General features: G+C 34.9%; 1 protein-coding gene across 1 annotated transcript; it reads right to left on the reverse strand.

Annotated features, from left to right (window-relative positions):
* Window positions 1-8,214: 8,214 nt before the first annotated feature.
* On the reverse strand, window positions 8,215-10,141 carry LOC125469699 (protein DETOXIFICATION 51-like). Its single transcript, XM_048567396.1, has one exon. It carries the CDS (start codon window positions 9,917-9,919, stop codon window positions 8,366-8,368), a length of 1,554 nt encoding a protein of 517 aa, XP_048423353.1. The 5' UTR covers window positions 9,920-10,141; the 3' UTR covers window positions 8,215-8,365.
* Window positions 10,142-19,564: the final 9,423 nt, after the last annotated feature.

Raw genomic sequence — 19,564 nt, forward strand, 5'->3', positions numbered from 1 at the left:
GTTTTTCAACTGATCCAACCGTCAAACTTGTTTGTACACACTTCGAGATCACATACGTCAAAAATCACAAAAAACAAACATTAAGAGATTAGGTAACAGAACAAAAGTTTTCGACAGTTATAAACGAAAAATCACAATTTAACAGTTACTTTAGATCCGATTTTGATGATTTTTTATAGTTACGCTCCTCGACCCTATAAGAATGCATTGAACGAATTCGATCTTCAATTTAAAATATTTACACTAGTAGATACCACAAAATCTTATTTTATACTTGATGGGGAAGTTTAACATTAACTCTAAGTGTTTGTTTAATGGGGAAACTTGATATAAGTCCAAATTTTGAGCCAATAGTAGGAATAGTCCAGTTTATTAAAATAAGTCCAATTTGTTATATTTAATTATTTAATTATCAATAGTTATCTGTTCAATGATAAGATTTATTATAAAAATCAAATTTCTTCCCAATTATCTCTTTGCTTATTTCTTTTTATTTATCTTTTTGTTATTTCTCGTTCTTCCTCCTACTTTAAACCCCATTTATAGATTTTATTTTAATTTTATAATCAACCTATATCACAGGTTAATTATATTTATCTACCTATATGACAGATTCTTTTTTTATAATCAACCTGTCACAGATTAATATGTCTTACTTGTAGGTATGTTATGTTTTTTCTACCCTTTAATTAGGTTTCATATCTCACGTATAGGTATATTATACACATTCATATATTTGTTACTTGAGTTAGGGTAGAATGTTTTGCAGATAAATTTATTTTAGTATATTAGTTTTTTTGTTATAAGATATTAAATATATTCTTTTGGAGTTGGAAAATGCATAATATTAGAAGATTTTAATTGATTTTTAATATTTTTAGAAAATATAAAATGAGTATAAAAGAAATAAAAACATATAATTAGATAACTGGACTCACTCCTAAAAACACTCTACGTTTTTGGACCTGGATTTAAAAGCCCATTGTTTAATTTACCGTTTTGACTCGATATGCATTATACAAAACTTTTTTCAACAATCCAACCGTTAAACTTATTTGTACACACTCCGAGATTGCATACGTAAAAAATCATAAAAAAACAAACATTCAGAGATTACGTAACAGAACAAAAGTTTTTGACAGTTATAAACGAAAAATCACAATTTAACGGTTATTTTAGCTCCGATTTTAATGATTTACAACTACACTCCTCGACCCTATAAGAATGCAATGAATAAATTTGATCTTCAATTTAAAATATTTACACTAGTGAGTACCACAAAATCTTATTTTATACTTAATCGAAGTATAACATCAACTCTTAAGTGTATATTTAATCTACCGTTTTGACATGACACATTCTATGAAACTTTTTTCAATGATCTAATCATCAAAATTGTTTGTGCATGCTCCGAGATCACATACGTAAAAAATCACAAAAAACAAACATTTAGAGATTAGGTAACAAAACAAAAGTTTTCGACGGTTATAAACGAAAAATCACAATTTAACAGTTATTTTAGCTCCAATTTTGATGATTTTTTACAGCTACACTCCTCGATTCTATAAGAATGCATTGAATGAATTCGATCTTCAAGTTAAAATATTCACACTAGTGGATACCACAAAATCTTATTTTATACTTGATGGGGAAGTATAACATTAACTCTAAGTGTTGGTTTAATCTACCGTTTTGATGCGATATGCATTCTACGAACGTTTTTCAACGATCCAACTGCCAAACTTGTTTGCACACACTCCAAGATCGCATAAAAAATCACAAAAAACAACATTCAGAGATTAGGTAACGGAACAAAAGTTTTCGATGGTTATAAATGAAAAATCACAATTTAACGGCTATTTTAGCTTCGATTTTGATGATTTTTTGCAGTTATACTCCTCGATCTTATAAGAATGTAATGAATGAAATCGATCTTCAATTTAAAATATTTACACTAGTGGATAAATCTTATTTTATACTTAATGGAAGTATAACATTAACTCTTAAGTATTTGTTAAATCTATCAATTTGATAGGATATGCATTCTACGAAATTAGTTTCAACAATCCAACCGTCAAATATGTTTGTATATATTCCGAGATAGCATGTGTAAAAAATCGCAAAAAAAAAAAAACATTCAGAGATTATTCTGGCGGCCGTCCAAAATTTTGCTTTGTTCATGTCGGTTATATCCGACAGGGTCATGATGTGAAATTTTTTTTTAAAACATGTGTTTATTTGTTTATTTATAATCAATATAACATTTAAAAATAATAAAATCAGACATGATAGAGTACACCAAATGTTCATATGTCTTTATGTGCCAGACAATGTGCTCTGTGACGCATTGAAAAAATTTTTTTGAATTTCTTTGTATCTTGTTGCTTGCCTATGAGGGAGCATAATCCTTATTACAAAAACGATAAAGCTTCAGATTGTAGTCTGTTGTTATTATTCTCTCAGAAAATTTATAGCTCGTGGGAATTGGGTTCATTAGACTTTAGGGTTATGAGTGGAATTTTTTTTTTAAATATGTGTTTATTTATTTATTTATAATCAATATAACATTTTAAAATAATAAAATTTTCATTCCAGTCGGTTATAACCGCCAGAATACTAAAATAATAACTGTCAGAAAGTAAAATAATAAAATAGTCAATTTCTGTCGGTTATAACCGCCACAATTAACTTAAAAACCGTCAGAATCTATCGAAAATATTTAAAAAAAGGATTAACCGACATGATTTTTTTGATATCCACCACTAAATATCCGCCAGGACTTTATGTTGGATATAACCGACATATTTTTTCTAATATTTGCCACTAATTAAATGATGTGTTGGATATAATTTATCCGACATGATTTTTCTAATATCCGCCACCTAAAGCTAATATTGTAGTAGTGTGAGATTGGATGATTCAGAGGATCCATATATAATGGATGATCCTGGTCTGGTGCAGTGGGTCCCACCTAAGTGCACTTACAGAAATTTTGACACAATCACGGAATGATCAAATTAATAACCAGTAAATTTCAGGGGTGAAATTGAGGAACCAAAATAAGAAATTAGGTCTCTCTAATTATTTAAGAACAAAATTAAAGAGAATATTTTGACAACACATAGAGTACATATTTCTAAACATATTTAGTCGTGCAAATAGTATAGGAGACTGCATAAATAATCTTAGCTATGGTGTGATCCATGGCATCCCTAACGCGGCGTGCTGTGATCGATGGAATTGTCATGCATTTGACAAAATCTTACATGTTTATTGTACCCAGAGGGTATATGACGTACTATTTATTCTATATAAACTAATCAGTCATAATGTGATATTTATGCATGTTCTTGCCCTGAAAACGGTGTTGACTAATACAATGTCAACGAAGAAAATTATTAGCGACTAACAAGGTAGGTAAGAACTAAGAATCAAAGTATCAAAGTATCTACCTCTCAAATATCAAACTCAACTCAAGTATTTGTTTTCTGATATACAACAATATTTTATACTTAAAAGATATGAGATTTTGGTTAAGACACACAATGAGTGTGGGTATATTAAATTGGTTTCAACTCTCTCCATTTGGAGAGTTGAACCAAACGGTTAGTGCATGAAACTAGCCAATACTCCAATAAAAACATGTCAAATTAAGATGAACACAGTATCTAACTCACCGTAGGTACAACTAACAAAAGATCTTTGAAAACCATATAGATTAGGGCTGAATGGAACTTTAAATGTATAACCATATGGAGTTGAACCGAAACGTTGGACGGTTGGAGCCATTTTTCAAAATCAAAGATTAGCAGAACCGAGACTTTTGCTTCATCTGACTTTGCTTTAGGGCCGGCTTTGCAAATATTTTAATAATCGAAATCCAGAATGCTTTGGTTTCTTTGATTGATTTGATGGCATGGAACCCACAGATTTGGCTTGAAAAAAAAAGTTGGCCTGGGGACGTCAGCTTTTGAAGTAGCAGAGTTTGGTCGAACACAAGGTAGGCTAACTGCTTGTAGAAACAGCTAGCTGCTTCAGAAAAAAATGGGGATTAGAAGACAATAGAGTACGTAGGAAAACAAGAAGTCCCACTGAGATCATTGACAAAACTGACATGAAAGGGCTGATTCCCCCTCGTGCACCTTCTGCACATATAGAGTATGCATGTTGCTTCATAACAGACAACGCACTCTCTCTTTTTTTCCAAAGAGCACAGTGGTGGACGTCTTTTCTAATGAGCAGTGTGATTTCTGCACCATACATATCCATTGTTTGTTTCCCTTTGCTTCATTTTCCTTTTATCCATATCTTAGGGACCTAAATTCCATGTATTCAGAACATGTCATGAGAACGTATATAGCAACGTCTCTGTTTTTGTCCAAATAAGTCAAATATGGGACTATGAGACAATGTCAATCTAATAACGTATACTGTAATTGCAATGATTGCATTTTACATACTAACAGGAGAGCAAAAATTCGAATTCTAATCACGTATACTGTAATTGCAATGATTGCATTTTATGTACTACCGGGAGAGCAAAAATTTGAACTTAGCTATTATTGGGAAGCAAAATATCAGTAGATTAACTGCCCATGAACCTAAACTAGGGTTGATATCGAATTGAGACTAATGTGTGAGAAAAGGACTTAAAATACCAACCTCTCATATCGTAGGCAGGCTTTAACTTTGTACGCAACAAATTATGACCTTATTAATATTACGTATTCGGGTCGTTTGTTTCCTATGGTACTTATCACTTTGATAGGGAGATGTGCATGAACTGAAACGCAAAAGCGTGTCTTCAGATAATACACTATTGCGTCTAAAACTCTATGAATGTAGTAGTTCATATTCTTCCCATATGTGAGCAAGCATGATAAGGAATATTAATTTGGGTGTAAAAACTGAAAACATAACTGATCAAAATGGTATTTGGATCCGAATGGTCAACGATATTCTATATAATAGTTTGATTTCCTAGCTTAACTCACATATTAAACTATAAGTAAATTTTTATTTTTTGATAAGTTATTTAAGTAAACTCAGGTTCAAGAATTTTTGGATCATATATCAAAGTATAAACGTAACGAAAATTAGTTTACATGGCCAACACATGCACCGTATCAAATACTTTGATGTATGATCTCAAAAAATCTTAAATATGTAATAATTTGATATTCGAATAGTTGAAAATAATTGAATATTAAGTCAAGGGTTATTTGATAAACATCTTGTTTCTAGTTTTTGTTTCACTGTTTTTGAAAATTGAAAACTTATTTAGATTTTTCTATTTAAAAAAAATGAATACCAATCGGAAAAAAAAAAACAAAACAAAAAAACAAAATTTGGTTTAATTTTTGTTTTCAATTTTTTTTAAACTAATAATTAAAAATAGCTATTAAATGAGTTTTCAATTTTTAAAAAGATGAAAGCGAAAAGGTTATCAAATAAGCCCTAACCAAAACAATAACATTGTCTTTCGGTATGAAGTGCATGCATTTATTTAAAACAAATTAATGAAAGTGGCTTCAAATCTTTACATTTTAATCAAAAACCACCTACCAACTTTATTTAATAATAAGAACAAAAGAATAATTAAAAAACAAAAAAAAACCCAACTTGCGCTCGGGTGCGTACCCCCCTTCCCTTCCCTTCCACACTCCACTTTTTCTCCCACTTTTTTCTACCATTGGCGGCTACCCATTGTCAGCTACATTAATAGTTTCTTTTTTATTGTTCTATTTCTTTTTGCTTAGAATAAGAAAAATACTTCAAATTGAATTACATTCCCCAATTTTACTTTTGTGGTGTTGTTTCCCAATAGTAGTTTTGATGACGAGAAACTTTTCAATGTGCCCAGAACATGGGGTGGTAAACTCTATACAAGTTGTGAGATTCTTATGTTAAAAAATTAATAACATAAAAAATAAAATCTTCCACCACTTACATAATAACACGTGGTATACCATTTTGTGTTACGGACACAAGGAAAAATTTCTCCAACATGACACCCAAACTCAAGAAATTGGATGGAGAGCTACATTTATTATTGTAGATATGTAAAAAATGTGACGAAATTTTAATTTGGTGTTTGAAAATAGCTTTTTAAATAAAATTACTGAGACATAATCTTCTCAAGGTTTTGATCTAAATAGTCACTTCTGGGTTCATTGTTTTCGGCACAATGGGTGCTTTTACAGGACCAAAAAGGATCTAAGTTTCAAACCTTATGAAACTAAACCAAGAATTAAACACCATTTATAAAACTTCAACAATAAGTAGACCCTATTCATGAAACTAAATCAATAAGTAGACACTATTTATGAAATTGGACTAATAAGTAAACAATATTTATGAAATGAAAACAAGAATTAGGCATTATTTCTAAAACTAAACCAATAGGTGGAAACTATTTATGAAACTGAACTATACACTATTTATGAAACTAGAGTAAGAACTAGACAATATTTATGAAACATGACCAAGAATTAGGCACGATTTATGAAAGTGGACCAATAACTAGACACTATTTATGAAACAGGACCAAGAAAGAGACATTATTTATAAAACTGTGTCAATTACTATACATTATTTATGAAACTGGATCCAATAATTGGACACTATTTATGAAACATGACCAAGAACTAGACACTATTTATGAAAATTTAGTTTCATAAATAGTTTTCAGGTCTCGCGCGTCAAGTTTTTTTGTTTTTTTATTTATTTTAATTGTGTCATTTTCATTAAAATTTAAGTTCTTTTGTCCTTTTTTATTAAAATTTAAGGATTTTTCATTAAAATTTAATTCTTTTTCATTAAATAAAGTTATAATATGATTTTTGGTTAAAATAAACTGAGTCCAAACCCTTTTCATGAAAGTTCCCTTTATTTAATTCATTTCCTTTTTTGAGCATGCATGTTTCTTCACCAAATGAATTCCAAGTTATTCTAGTACTCCTACTACCATTCTTCACTCTCGAGAGAGGAAAACCTACTGACAACGAGATAGTATTATGACGGTATTTCATATTTAAATAGAATACATTTTTATGCATTTTATTTTTCTCAAATATTAAGAGTCTACAATATCATCAATTCGAGAAATTTTTTTGTATATTGAGATTAGGGTTCGGTATACCAAGTGCCATAATTCAAGTTTTTTTCTTAAAGAATCCAACCGTTTGTATTATAACACTCGATGAACTAAACCGTGCTCCCAAGACACTAAACTCAAGATACCGCTATAATGACATCTGAGTCGCGTCCAAAATCTTGTCCCACCATCGACAATGTATACTTTGATTCATCAAAACTAGCATGACTGGCAACATATAATATCCAGCTATGATGAATATGATGAATGATATCCAACTCAAATGTTTTAGTTGGGGATTTTTAACCTGGGGACCAACCTGAGAGTCAAACGTCCATTAACAGGACATTGTTTGGACAACCCGCCGCCACGTGTTAAAATCTCATTCGATGTAACCTAATCGGATACTTTCGTAAGGCCCTTGTCCACCCAACGAATATGCACATGAAAGGAAAAGATCGAACATGTCCGAATTTCTGAGACATTTCCCAATTGGCCAAAACACTTACCAGTCTTCACTGTACTCCCTTGTCTCTGTCAAAAATATCAGCTTAAATTTAATCAAAAAGTCAAAGTAAAAACACAAATTGCTCTCTCCACCACACCAAACCTTTGAGTCACGCACAACTACAAAACAATATGATTATTCGGTAGCCCCTTTACGACCTAATATTTTAAACCATTCTAAATTACACAGATATATTTTAATAAGGGGATCAACCGACTGTCATGCTGATCTCTACAGATTAATCGTATTTTTAGACTTTATTTTGTTAATGTTGGTTTCGTATTAAGAATTTACATTTCTCTGTCTCATACATAGAAAGCTGACTTCACACATTCTTATTAATTTTTGTTATTGATCTACTTTATCATTCGATCCGATGACTGAAACTGAGAAGGATGTACGAAATATAAAAATAAATGTATGAATAGCACTATCCGTAATATAATGAGAGTACTTTATCTTCAAAGCTTTTGTTTTGATTTTTGTTAATCAAATCAAAGCTAATTTAATCATCAACAATCACGTTATAAATCAAAATTTAATTTAAGCAATTAACCTCTTTAGCATTACTTAGAATAAAAAGCAAAATCCACTCGGCATCCACACATAATTAAGAGAGAACAAAGTTGTTGATTATTTATTTTTGAGAATCCCAATATCTAGACCAAACAATTAATAAAATAAAAATTCACAGAAAAAAAGAAATAATTATATAAAAAAAAACTTGTGGCAAAAATTGCATCTAATCTGGAATTTTTGAATCATGGCGTAATAATAACCAACGGCTGCCGTTCCTCTACAACCTTACAATCGGGTAATGTGATTTCACTACCAGCGCACGTTAACGAGTGGGCCCTCTTAGCTTGGAGATCCCAGTCTGTGGTCCCAACCACATACAACATCAGCCCAGCACAACAAATCTGGGCTGACAGCAACCCGACCCATAATCCGCAAAACCCGATTCCAGCCCAGAACCCGAGTCCGACGGCCACTGGCATGCCTACGAGATAGAACGCGCTGAGGTTCACGTTAGCAGCGGTGGACGGGCGCGCGCTACCTCTGAGGACGCCACACGCCACTGTCTGCGGGCAGTTGCCAAGCTCGCACAGCCCTAGGATGGGCAGCGCCGCCGACGTCAGCCGCACGATCTCCGTGTCGCTTGTGAACATCCGCGCCCAGCTCCCCCGCATCCCTGACGCGAAACTCGTCGCGGATAAGCCCATCAAGAACGCAATCATGATCGAGACCGCAGAGGATAATTTCGCCTTGTGCGGCCGGTTTGCTCCGAGCTCGTTCCCGACCCGGGTCGAGACCGCGAAGCTCAAGGAGGATGGGAACACGTAAATCAACGCCGTCGTTTGGATGAGCACGCCCATCGAGGCGACGGTTGCTCTGGGGTCCACGAGGAGCCCACACAGGACGATCATGATCTCATACCACCACCACTCCAAGCACACGGAAACGCAGCTCGGCGCGGCGAGCCGAAGCAGCGGCTTCCAGCCTCTGAGGCACTCGCTGGTTGGCTTCGTCCACGTCGGCACGTGGATCCCCGTGGTCCACACGTACGAAACGAGAGCCAGTAAAACAAATAGATTGGAAGCGGCGGAAGCCGCTGCGACGCCGGCCACGCCGAGCTGGAGCCGAGTGACTAACAAGAGGTTCATCGGGAGGTGAAAGAGCGCCCCAGCGAAGGATGCTAACGTGAGCGGATGGGTGATTCCCTGGGCCCGAAGGTAAATGCGGATTGGGTGAATGAGGGAGTTGGTGAAGAGGTCAGGGAGAGAGAACATGAGATAGGTGTGGGCCACGGCGGTGATATCCGGGTCCTGACGGAGGTACAGTAGAATTGATGACATGCTGACCCAGAGGAGCGAAATGGGTAGAGAAGCGACAGCGAGGAAGATGACGGAGCGGTGGAGGGTTAAGGAGAGGAGCTTCGGACGTTGGGCTCCAAAGGCTTGGGAACAGAGAGGCTCCATGCCAAGGGCTAGTCCGGATAGGACGGAGTAGCCGGTGATGTTGGCGAAGGCGATGGCAAGGGACCCAGCAGCGAGCTCAAGCTCGCCAAGGTGGCCGAGGAAGAGCATGGAGAGGATCGAGCGGGAGTAGACAATGAGGGCGGTGAGGATGATTGGGAAGGCGAGCTGGAACAAGGACTTGGTCTCGCTGACTATGTCTAGTAACAAGTGGGGCTGCGGCGTTGGAGCTTCGGGTACGGATAAGAAGTCTAAGAACAAGTGGGGCTGCGGCGGCGGCGGTTGATGGTGGCCATGCTCTGGTTTCTTGGCTGTTGATGAAGTGTTTGGATTACACATGATTGTTTGATGTACAACAGAGAACTTCAACGATGAAAAACAAAGAAATGTTTTTCGTTTGTATGTGAAGATTATTGTTTCTGTCTTTTGAACGATGCTCTGTTTTTTTAGATAGAGAAGACGAGGGGAGAGAGAAGGAGATACTCTCGTAGAGAGCACTCTAATGACTTCAAATGAATGGGGGATGGATAGATGGATTGTTGTTTTTTGGCGTAGATGCAAGGGATATACAAGTATAAATAGAGGGGACGAGGAGGGGGTGTTTCCGTCTTCTCATCTCACTTGCGTTTGAACTTTGTTTATCATTTTTCATGCTTCTCCAGTTTAATTAGGGAGCGTAGTACATTCGGATTTTAAATGATTTTAATATATTTTTTTAAATGATAAATTTAAAATAAAAAGTTAATAGATTTTCAATTCTATATGGATTTTGACACGTTTATATGAATTTCTATTATAGATTTCTACGGATTTCTATGAATTTTTTTCATGAATTTCTATTATATATTTTTACATCTTTGTATGGAATTCTTAGAATTTAGTTGACTTCTATAACATAAAATGAATTTATTCCTCAGTGCACAATCTGAAAGGAAATAAACATATGGAAATATGAACCAACCAATTATATATTTTCCTTTCTCATTTAAATTGTGATTTTGTTTTTTAAAATAATTTAACCAACCAAAACAAAGATCACTGACTCAGTCACAACACTGGTATTATTCACAACTCATTATCCTTCATTCACATTGTTGTCATTCTACATGTTCAAAGCTATATTATGTCTCTATTCATTAGCAATATTTCGTTGTTATTCTTGTGGTTGACAATTTTGTTCAAGATCCCCTTCTAAAACTGACGATGATGGAGGTATAGAAGGTTCATCATCCAGTACAACAGGAAATTCGTCTGGTCTACACTCCTTGCAAAGAAAATTGTGTACTGTTGCACAAGCTAATACTAGCTCCTACTTGTGTTGCATATGGAAATGGAGGTACAATCCTAAAAATTGAGAATCATGGTATAAAAATACCAAATAACCTCTCAACAACATTTCTTAAGAAAGCATAACGAAGATTGAACAACTTTTTCTCGTTTCTAGGCTCATGACCTGGGCGACCATACTCTTGGAGATGATATTGGATTTCTCGATAAGGAGCTAAGAACTGGCGTCTATTTGGAAATTCACATTCTACTATGAAATTTTTCCTAATAATATATATTTTAGTATGCAACTTAATTACTTAATGAGAAATTTGTTATAATAATAATAAAATAAAGGGTAAATTACACATAACTACCTCAACAATTGGATCATTAACAGTTTCATACCTCGTCTTTAAAAAGTTTTAATGTCATACTTCATCTATGAATTTGTTACAATTTCATACCTTCCGTCAGTTGTATGTCAATTCCTCTATTAAAATGCTGACGTGGCTTGTAGCGGGACCCATTTTCTATTAAAAAAGTAATTAATGATTAATTAATTATTAAAAATATTTAAACAAAAAAAATAAAAGCAAAAAAAACCCAAAAATCCCAAACCTAGATCCCCTTCCCCCCGAAACCCCTCATTCCCTTCTCATCTTCCCCGTCGGTCCCACCCAAACCCCCCCCCCCCCCCCGCCCCCCCCCAAAACCTTCATTCCAAGCCCAGAACCCCTCCCCTGCAACCCACCCACCCCTCTTCTCCTTCTCGAGCCTCCCAACCACCTCCCTCTCCTCCACTCTCTTCACCTTCCCTCCTATTCAAAACTTAAAGAAAGAAAGAAAAAAAAAAAAAAAGCAAATTTGAACCCAGATTGTCCTGATCGTCGCACCCCACCCAACCCTTCCTTCCCGTCGAAGTCGGACCACCTCAACTAGTTGCTGTTGTTGTTGTTGTTTTTTTTTTTTTTTTAATTTAAGTTTTGAATGGGAGGGGAGGTGAAGAGAGTGAGGAGAGGGAGGTGGTTGGGAGACTCGAGAGAGGGGTGAGGGGGTTGCGAGGGAGGTGGGGGAGGGATTCTGGGCTTGGAAGGAAGGTTTTGGGGGCCGCGGGGGGGGGGGGGGGGAACCGACGGGGAAGATGGGAAGGGAATGGGGGGTTTCGGGGGAAGGGGATATGGGTTTGGGATTTTTTGGTTTTTTATTTTTATTTTTATTTTAATTATTTAATATTTAATTAATTTTTTAATAGAAAATGGGTCCTGCCTCAAGCCATGTCAGCATTTTAACGGAGGAATTGACAGATAATTGACGGAATGTATGAAATTGTAACAAATTCGTAGATGAGGTATAACATTGAAACTTTTTAAATATGAGGTATGAAACTATTAATGACCCAATAGTTGAGGTAGTTCTGTGTAATTTACCCTAAAATAAAATAAAAGATAATTTGACACCTTGTGGTACTTTTAAGTTCATTCCTCCTTGTCAAAGCATCATTTAGTATTCTTGAATCATGAGTTGATCTTTCCCACCCAGTAAGAACGTATATGAATTTCAAATCAAATTAAGTTACAAGAGGCTAATACATTTTGAGATATGATTCCTTTATGATTACGATAACTGTATGCATTGCTTTCGGACACTGATGTTGGGATATGTGTGGTATCAATAGTTCCAATTAATACAATCTTGAAAGAGTGTTATTAAGTTTATCTTTTGGAATAAATTAGGAGATACAAAACAAAAATTAGAAAATAAAGACCATACGTACCTTCAAGTAAGGATAAAACCTCATACTTTTCCTTATTTTAGATGGCACTGCTAGTCCAAACTCGAACATCATTTCCGGTGCTATTGTGTTCAAGGCCTTCAAAACTTTTTTAAATTTCTACTAATAGTCTAATGTGATGGGCCAAATGTATCACGTATTAGACAATATCTATTATTGTGGCCGACAATGATAAAAGATGTTGCAAGCATTTCTTCTACGCAAATGAATCTTGTATCTCATAAGAGTGTTTTGTCTCTTTCAATACTTTATATGTATAATTGCATCCTTACATAGTAATTTGTCATCGATTTAAAGGATGTTCAATAGGTTGTCTAGTTGTGATTATAAACTCCTTTAGTACGTAGACTACATCTTAAACTGCCATCAATAAATACCCAATAATTTCATAAAGTTCTTCTTCCTCAATTTCTTCATCATCAGCTTCTTCTTCAGTTTGTTCTTCTTCCTTTTATTCCATTTCCATTTTGTCCTTCTCTTCGTCCACTTACATTTATTCTCCCCTTCTTCTTCCACTTCCATTTTGAGACATTATATAGAATATCCCAACCAAATAAATAAAATCATAGGCAAGTTAACAAACAAAGAACCATATATATAATACCAATCAGGAGCAAGTTAACAAACAATTATTTACACGGGAATTGGCTGATTTGTTTAACATGGGAATTGGCTGATTTGTTTAACAAGAAATGCTAAGGAGATTATCTCAAAAGTGAGACTCTACATCAATTTTCTGTCACCTTATACTTTTGGTATAATATTTTATAATATTGGCACATCTTGACGTTAAACTATGAAGTGACACAAACTCTATAAAAAATCTCACTTTGAAATAATCTCTCTCAGCATCTTTTTGTTTAATAGTTTAACTCTCTAAGTTTCATTCATCCCAAAACTATGCATTTAATTGGATCGATATTTTATTATTTAGAAGGAGAATGTGGTAACGATTGTTTAGGGTTTAGTAGTTTATGTGGTTTGAAAAAAGAGACGTCAGATTGTCAGAATTTATTGGTGCAGGGCAGAGGATTCAATTTCCAATGAGTAAAATTTTAAACAGGGAGATTGTTTCGGTGATTTTCTCTCACGATGATATGTTTAATTTGTGCTTTTCTTCAAATCGCAGTGATTCGACCACACTCCCCTCTTCTCACGGGAGCCCAAGGATGCAATGCCAATATAATGCAACCAAGAAAGGAACTTCTGTGTATACATATTGTTTCCAAGCACACTCATATATTCTCACCAAGTAAAAGAATTTTTTTTCAATATCAATGGTTTTCTACTATTTAGTGGAAACGTTTAGAGAAATTGCAACTAAGTCTTAAGCAAGGTTGTCGTATGAAACAATGCACTTATAACGCACATGAAACTCTTAAATATGAGTACGATGAGCCATGCGGCAGCCTTACCCAAGATTTTCTCTTGTTTTAATAAGTAAGCTTATCACATCAGCACAATGACATGGACTTCATGATATGGTCCATAGAGAGAATGGCTAAAGTTTTTGTTGTGGGAGAACTTGTTCTTATTTGTATTCACACACACCTAAGGAGGCAGATTGTTTGCCCTCCTGTTTGGGTACCCTTTCTATCCCCTCCTATTTTGTGCGGTCACGGTTAAGTCACGTCAACATTTTATATTGATTTTTTTATAGAGATAATAAGACAAAAAACAATAGGAATATAAAATGTTGACGTGACTTAATCATGACCGCAGATGGGAAGGGCACCCAAACAGGAGGGCAAACAATCTGCCTCCCACACCTAAACAGTGTTATCAGCACATTTTGAAGATACAAAGTCATATAATATGTTTGCAAATTTAAGTGCATAATAATTTTTTAAAATACCAATAACAATTTTATCATCTTACTAATATATGCATGATACGTGATATAAAACATATAATGCATTACGTATTACGTATTACAAATATTTAGTAAAAATTTAATTAAGCCATAATTAAGTTAATCAGGGTATAGTTGCCAACCTAGCTAATAGCTATCATCGTGTCATGAGAACTTTGATTGGAAGCACACGCTTCTTAGGAATTGTCATGCATAGTCTCGAACAAAAATATCTCTAGCCACAATTTTTGAGGCACATAAATTGCGAGCGGTTGCTTGGTTGATTGATTTTGATTAATCCGCTTGCATCAAAAGTCACTGGAGGAGTGAGACGTGAGGTCACTCTCACTCACACTTGCACTACTTGGAGGGTCGATCGATCACATAAACTCTATGGATTTTCAGTTGAATTTTCTGCAGCAAACAAAATTGAAAAATTGATACATCGATAAATCGGGTCATATATATATATATATATATATATATAGAGAGAGAGAGAGAGAGAGAGAGAGAGAGAGAGAGTAGAATAGGAGGCGGAGGAGGAGGAGGAGGACAGGGAATGGGGGTATAGGCCGGTGGGTGGGCCTTGTTGCCGTTTGGATGATCTGATTGGGCGACTGGACTTTCTGAATTGACACGAAAGAGGGTCAGGCTTCTAAACGACAGCAAAAGCATCGCCTTCATTTTACTGCCAAAAATGCTGCCGATGGACGGATCCCTTTCTCCTAATCAATTAAGTTTGGAGATCCAAACTGTTGAAATTTATTCTAACGATTATAAATAAGAGCTTACTTTAAAAGTTATAATAACTTTAGCTGTTGAATCCTTTTCCCCATCAACAACGTTGCTCCTCCAAAGTCTTATCTCAAATTACTTCTCTACATAAGGAAAAAAAAGGAGTTATGTCGTGAGTGTGAATTGTTGTCAACCGTGTAATTCACTTTCATCTATGGTAGTGCTAGTATGGTAGTACTTGTGATAGCCAATTAGAAGATTATTTTTATGCTTGTTTCATACAAATTATCATTAATTAATTGAATTGGTCACTAAAAAAATGTATCCATGTGATAAGTCCTGTACTTGTTCTTGTTTGTTAATGCAATCACTATCACTTCTTGTAAAAAAAAAAAAAAAAAAAAAACTCACTTCTATCTACTAATGGGATGGGATGTTACTCTACTTTAAAATGATCATCACACCTTTAGTTATAAAATTTACTAGATCTTGTTATCCTTAAACAAAGAGATTTTTTCCGGTTTACTAATAGTCTTTTAGTTTTAGTCACTTCGTTACGTACTTTGATTTTCTCAAGACTCAAGTAGCATGGCGTCATATTTTAATGAATTTCCCTAGCTTAAAAGAAAATGAAACCCTCATTAAATAAGGTCATTCTGCTATGAGTATTATTGATTGAGTGGCTATCGTCAAGTTTTCTTGTAGTGTTATGAAATTGTATGATCGATAGTTGAGCGGTATGTGAATAAATAATTGAGTTGCTTATGAAAGAAAGAAAGATATATTTATGAATATATAAGCATGTATAATTACAAGCTAGGTCAACGGGTTTGTGAGGTTGAAAGGCAAAATTATACGTGCCTGATGGATGGGGGCCGGGAGACGTAGCAAATGAGCATCTCACTGGGTTTCCACAAATAGATGGAAGGAGACAGAAATGCCTTCAATTATCAGTTATCGAAAGTGCATCATTATTATTACTATACATGCATATTTAATTTATCAAAAAAATATAAGCCGGTTACCTCTGTGTTGTGCATGCAACTATCACTCGTATAGCTTTCACTCACTGTCTTGTTGAGTTGTGCGCAATTGACTAGCGTTATCGTCGTTTTCTATGAATGCTTTTGCATTTTATGTTTATTAATCTTGAAGATATATATCGATATAGATAAATAGACAGATATATGGAGTAGGAAAATAGGAGAAACAGTATAGTGAAGGTAGGGTGTGCTGGCTGGGTGGCTCAGTATCAGATGATGAGAGATCGAGAGAGAGCTAGTGATGAGATAGCTACCTTGTGCTAGGTTGTGGCTTGCGGTGAATATGACACACACATTTCCAACCCAGTTATCTGACATCATCTTCCCCCTTTTCGGTGCTCGGTGCACCACTTCTTGCCAACAGAGACATTTTGTGTGTGCCCTAACTCTCTTCACTGAGTCCTTATAATACACATCAGTTAATGTATCTATAAAATGAATTCTAAGTGGTTTAGATTCACCATTTATATATATTTTTTTGGATGTTTCAATTTTCAACGCAATATTCAATCGTTAAATTCTGCATCGTGTGTCATACTTTACTGTACTCATAAATTTGTGCACCTTCACATGCCATGATATGAATAAGCAAATAATTTACTTTTTAAGGTTAAATATTAGTAAATATAAAACGTATTACAAGATGGATAATGCTATTCATACACTCTTTTTTACCTCCCACGCACCTTTGTTAATTTTTGTTTCTTAATCTTCTTCAATTCATTCGATTCGATGGCAGAAAATTACAAGAGGTGTGTGAGAGGTAAATATTTGTGTGGATAGCACCACCCTTAAAAGATGAGTAGATGAACATCATCCATTAAGCAAGTGATTCATCGTACTAAAAATATATATTGTGTGTTCTCTCTTTTAAAATTTTAACAATTAATCAGAAATTTTATACAATTTATATATCTAAACCTTTTGTTAGGCATGTTGTTGGTAAGTAATAAGCTACTTGTAGATGAGAATGAACTTCGTTCTCAATGATAAGTTAGGCATAAGAATGTATATTAGATACTCGTAGTTTACAATTACAATGCAACTCCAATTGCACAAAGTATGTATGGTTCCTTTTTGCCTAGGTTTGCATTAAACAAAGACTGAAGATCGTAGAGGATTAGTTAATTCATCTTTTTTTTTCTTTTTCCAAAGGATTAATTAAAAATTAAGAAACTAGAAAATGATAAAGAGATGAGGGAAACTGGGAAAGACACAGGTGTTGAACAGTGACAGTAGAAGCGTCTGTGCTAGGGAATATCTTGGTTCTTATTGGTTGGATTGTGAGTAGGTCCCTCGTCACACACATCAGAAACCCTAGTGGGCCATCTTTATTGGGTGGTGAGCGGCAGCTACCTAGTGTGTAAGCAATATAACATATATATCATAGCCACTAGATATATATACACACACACACACATATACATATATATATATATATATGCATATAACGATCATGGAGGCACATGACCAGTATACTCTCAGTGGCATCAAATTTATAAAATACTCTGCTTTGCATGAGTTGGTAAAAACCCTAGAGCGCAGTACGGACGTATAGCACTTAGCTAGAGTAGTGTTGTTTCTTGTTTAAATTGGTGGATGTACATTGTGACCAAGGTGATCCTAAAAATATTCGAAGCTCAGAAAATATACATGTAAAGGTCTTCTGAGAACCTTACGAATGTTTGGGACGGATTCTTTTTGTGTCCACCAAATTTTTGATGTAATACTTGTCAGACATATCTCAACAGGTTGCGTCGACATCACTCGACAAATTCACTCAATACACTCATCAGATTGCTTTGGCATATGTCGATATCACTCATCACATTCCGCAACATGGTTTGATTAACAACTACAACAAGCCGACCAAATTTTCGAAGAAATTCCTTAATTAGTGAAAAACTGAATTTTTTTTTGCATGCTTCGCGCTCTGTTTCGATCTAGAAAACTTGGCCCTTTTAATTCTGGGACTCCCTACAATCCTGAATCTGCCATAAAGGGGTCTTTTGATAGCTTTAAATAAATAAATTATTGCCATTTTAGTTGATAGCTTGCTTGCAGCATGACTTCCCATTCCAGCCCAAGGTTATTTCTATTAGTAGCCAATCACTACATTTCTTATCTAATTCTTTTCTTGATCACAAAGTTTCGCATCATAAAATGAAAAGTGCTCAATCGAACAACTAACATATAAAATCACCGTAAACATATTTACTGTTACTATCTTAAAGAAAGAAAGAAAAACTTAGGCTGCACTGCATCGACGTAGACGTCTTGTATATTCTCACAACTACCCATCACGTACGTTATTGCTCGTATGATGAGTGTTTACTGGAGAGATGAGTATACGTCCTACTCGCTAAAGAGTGCAAGATGAGACAAATTAAGGGTTTAATTCTGTAAGCTAATGAAGAGACTAAGATTCTATGCCTTGTACAAACGATGAGATAGGATCCTCTTTGTGAGGATCTCAAGGATCCTTTAATCCTGTCCGTTCATCGTACATCGTGTGGTCATTTTTCTTAGGTACTGTTTGTGTTCAATTTAAAATGATTTCTGATCGCATAATATATGATGAAAATATAGGATTAAAGGATCTTCGGGATTCTCAAAAAAAGAATCCGGCAAGGATCTTATCTCCAAAACCATAGAGCTGGATAGCCCAAAAATTATATTCTATTGTCGTTCAACTTCTTATCCTACAAGAACATGTTAATGAACATGAGAAGTAATTTATACCGAACTTTTTCTTCCTCCAACTGTTGTATACCAGTCCATTATGGCTTTTTTCTTTTTTGCATTATTTTTCTGACATATATAATTCAGTAGATAACATATATAATTGTTGAATTTTTTTAGATTAACTTTTTCTTTGTGGATGGATTTGAAAAGTGCATGTGGCAATAGCATTTTGTGGTACTTTTAACTTTTCTCATGTATTTTAAGATTTCTTTTCAACCAATATGTGAGAACCATCACATTACAAGGAATAAAAGTTATTTTATTCATCCCATGATCCTGAAAGGGAAAGAAACCAGAAAAAGAAAAAACGAAAAAAATACAGAAAAATAGAAAAATATCAACTATATGGGACGCGCGGTAACACCTCAAATATGGGAAAGGAGCACAGAAAGCATTCAAAACTGCCACTTTTGCAGATCGTAAGATTTTAACCTTGCCAAAGATCACACTGATCTCCATAAAGGTATAAGCAACCGCAAAGCAACTCTAAAGTTGAGCAGAAACAATAACATATCATTTAACAAACCCAAAATATAAAATGGGGATGA

This window comes from the organism of the source record quoted next, unplaced genomic scaffold (genome assembly GCF_019419815.1).
Source record: "Pyrus x bretschneideri cultivar Hongxiangsu unplaced genomic scaffold, Pyrus_bretschneideri_v1 Contig44, whole genome shotgun sequence".
In the NCBI taxonomy this organism is placed as follows: Eukaryota; Viridiplantae; Streptophyta; class Magnoliopsida; order Rosales; family Rosaceae; genus Pyrus; species Pyrus x bretschneideri.

Bases quoted from the DNA above. Each gene is read 5' to 3' on its own strand.
- LOC125469699 (XM_048567396.1), bottom strand. From the start codon at position 9,919: ATGTGTAATCCAAACACTTCATCAACAGCCAAGAAACCAGAGCATGGC.